A 2,578-nucleotide genomic window follows, 5' to 3' on the forward strand; every position below is an offset into this window, starting at 1 on the left:
AATCTAAGCATTTCAGAAAGGCGGGGCATAGAGGAGAAACAATAATGTACAGTATGTGGAAAATAATGTGTTTTTTGAGTCTTAAACCGCATAAACACATTTCATTACACCAAATACACAAAATAATGTTCTTTTTAGCAACATCATATGACCCCTTTAAAACCTTCTTTGTCTGGGATATGAATGTGTATTGTAACAGAACACGATTATTCATTTATATGTAATCAGTGTCAAAGGAGGTGCGAAGCCCCAGGCCGGCATATGTGCTGCACCGTGTAGGTCAAGTTGTGATGGAGACACAGAATCAGATGGTGGGGGTGATCATGGGATGGGATGCAGGACTCAGAGCCCCACCAGAGTGGATCAAGAGAAAGAAATACTCAGACTCAGAGGTTTGTAAAATACATAAACACTGTTTTTATTTAAATGAAATAAGTCATACACTCTTAAAAATAAAGGTTCCAAAAGTGGATTTTCACAGTGATGCCATAGAAGAACCAGTTTTGGGTTCCCCAAGGAACCTTTCAGTGATTAGTTTTTAAAATAACCCCTTTCTTAGTGTGAAAAGCATTAAAATAATCTATAGAACCTTTAGTTTTAAGAGTGTAAATGTTCTAACCTGAAACGTGTATTTGTGTGTAGCTGGAGAGAGCCAAGGACACTCCTCATTACAGAATTATGTTCAGTGGACCTGATTCTTCATCAATACTGATTGGATACATTCCCCAGTATAATGTCAAGCTCTTTCAAGGCTTTCAGGTGCAGAGAAATCTTTTACCTTTATTTCCTTCTTTTAACATTTGTGTTTTCTTCATAGTTTCTTAGGGTTGTTTAGATTCCATCTTAATCAGTGTTTGTGTCTGTCTTGTGCTACAGCCGGACATACCTACTCTAGAGCACTACTTTTCACACTTCGATGGGGAAAAGTTTGTTATGGAGGAATGGTTGCAAGAAATCTACCCTCACGACTGAAGGAGTGAAAACTTGAGAGAAGTTTTAAAAACACTTTGAAATGCTCGGAAACACGCATGATGTCTGCAACCCTTTATTGACAGTATTGGTTCTTTTAAAGCAATGGAGGGCTTTAAAAGGTTTGGGGGTGGCAACAAAGACAAAAGGAAGCAAGTCAATTTGAGAGATATACATGTAAACTGGGTAATTTCAGTTATTAAACTTAGTCTTGTGGAATATATGTAAATATATGTTAAGTAGCTTTCTCAGGGCAGAACTAAACACAAAATGCTGTATTTAATATCACTTTTATATTTTTAGAATAATTTAAAATGTCTTGCACACTTTGCAAAGAATATAAAGTTGTGAGAAAAATGACTGTGATGTTAAAAATCAATTATAGATTAAATTAAATGTTTTATAATATGCAATTAGATCAAAATCCACACATGTTGATCTGACTCAGATGTGTTCCAGAAAATGAATCAACTTAACTTTCAGTTAATATGATAGGCTTTAGCCTGAGAAAAACAGAAGGATTTGTTGTTTAAAACAGTATTGAGAATGTGGTAAACAGTGTTCAAAGTAAATCCATTAATACAAACATGATTTATTATTAAAGCCTAATTTATTTAAAATAGGCCTGCTCGAAATGGTGTGTCTTTCCTTCTTAAAAGCCATCAGTCTATGTGCCATTCCCATAGTGCTTTGGGAACCACCCTCCTCTAAAAACACATCTTAGTAATAGTAATTAAAAAAACATACATGTTTTAGCCACATTAATGACGAGTTTGGGAACTAAAGTGAATGATAAAAATGATAAAGTGAACTTCTTGCAGGAACATGAAATCTGGTTATGTCGCATGCCAGCGTCACGTGTTCGGCAGGTGCAGGTGTGACTGTTTTTTTTCCCTTTTCCTTCAAGCATTAGGTTTTTGGAGTGATGGACCAGAAATAGCAGTCATTTATTTATTTTTATTTTTTTATTTATTTAGTCATTTATCAGACGCTTTTATCCAAAGCGACTTACAAATGAGGACAACAGAAGCAATCAATTGTAGTATTAAAACAACTAAAAACAGATCCAAAACTAAAAGCTAAAACTTTATAAATACTACTTATACATACTTTAAAAATAAAGAGAGATATTGAAGAAAAATGCGATATGCGATAACTCATTAAATAATGCCATGTTTGATATGCCATACGATAATGCTTAAAGTGCCACATGCTCAGATGAAACAGTTTTACTCAGCTGTTGCTGAGTCAGTTCTGTGAACTTCTATAACTATATCTTGTGTCATATACAGTGGTGTAGTGGAGGGTATACGCCACTTCTTTATCAGTCGGCTTTGCGTATACCCACTTCTAAATCCCCTCTGATGCGCATACCTGTACAGTCAGGTCAAGGCAGTAAATTTAGTGATCTTTTGGCGTCTCCTTGTGGTCCTGTTTGATATTGCAGCTTGACTAGTGCTTAATTGTATTAAAAATGCTCTAAACAATTTTATTTTTTATTTTATTGAATTTTTTATTTTTTGCACTATATAGTAGGCTATATAGATAAATTGTAAAAAGGTATGGGGGAAGTAGGGGGTTACTATTTGCCCGTCACTGTATGCCATGG

General features: G+C 34.9%; 1 protein-coding gene and 1 long non-coding RNA gene across 6 annotated transcripts in view; both read left to right on the forward strand.

Annotated features, from left to right (window-relative positions):
- LOC107708806 (uncharacterized) overlaps positions 1-1,567 on the forward strand; it is a 4,958-nt gene extending 3,391 nt beyond the window's left edge. For all 5 annotated transcript variants that reach the window (XM_016513120.1, XM_016513122.1, XM_016513123.1 and 2 more), the window contains exons 5-7: positions 229-392; positions 643-759; positions 877-1,567. In XM_016513120.1, coding sequence (XP_016368606.1) covers positions 229-392; positions 643-759; positions 877-972 — 377 coding nt within the window. In that variant the 3' untranslated portion in view covers positions 973-1,567. The remainder of the gene's footprint in view (positions 1-228; positions 393-642; positions 760-876) is intronic.
- The window catches only part of LOC107708807 (uncharacterized), a 19,880-nt gene that overhangs the window by 5,680 nt on the left and 11,622 nt on the right, over positions 1-2,578 (forward strand). The gene's annotated exons all lie outside the window — the stretch shown is intronic.

Source organism: Sinocyclocheilus rhinocerous, unplaced genomic scaffold, assembly GCF_001515625.1.
Source record: "Sinocyclocheilus rhinocerous isolate Xijiao unplaced genomic scaffold, SAMN03320098_v1.1 scaffold1406, whole genome shotgun sequence".
In the NCBI taxonomy this organism is placed as follows: Eukaryota; Metazoa; Chordata; class Actinopteri; order Cypriniformes; family Cyprinidae; genus Sinocyclocheilus; species Sinocyclocheilus rhinocerous.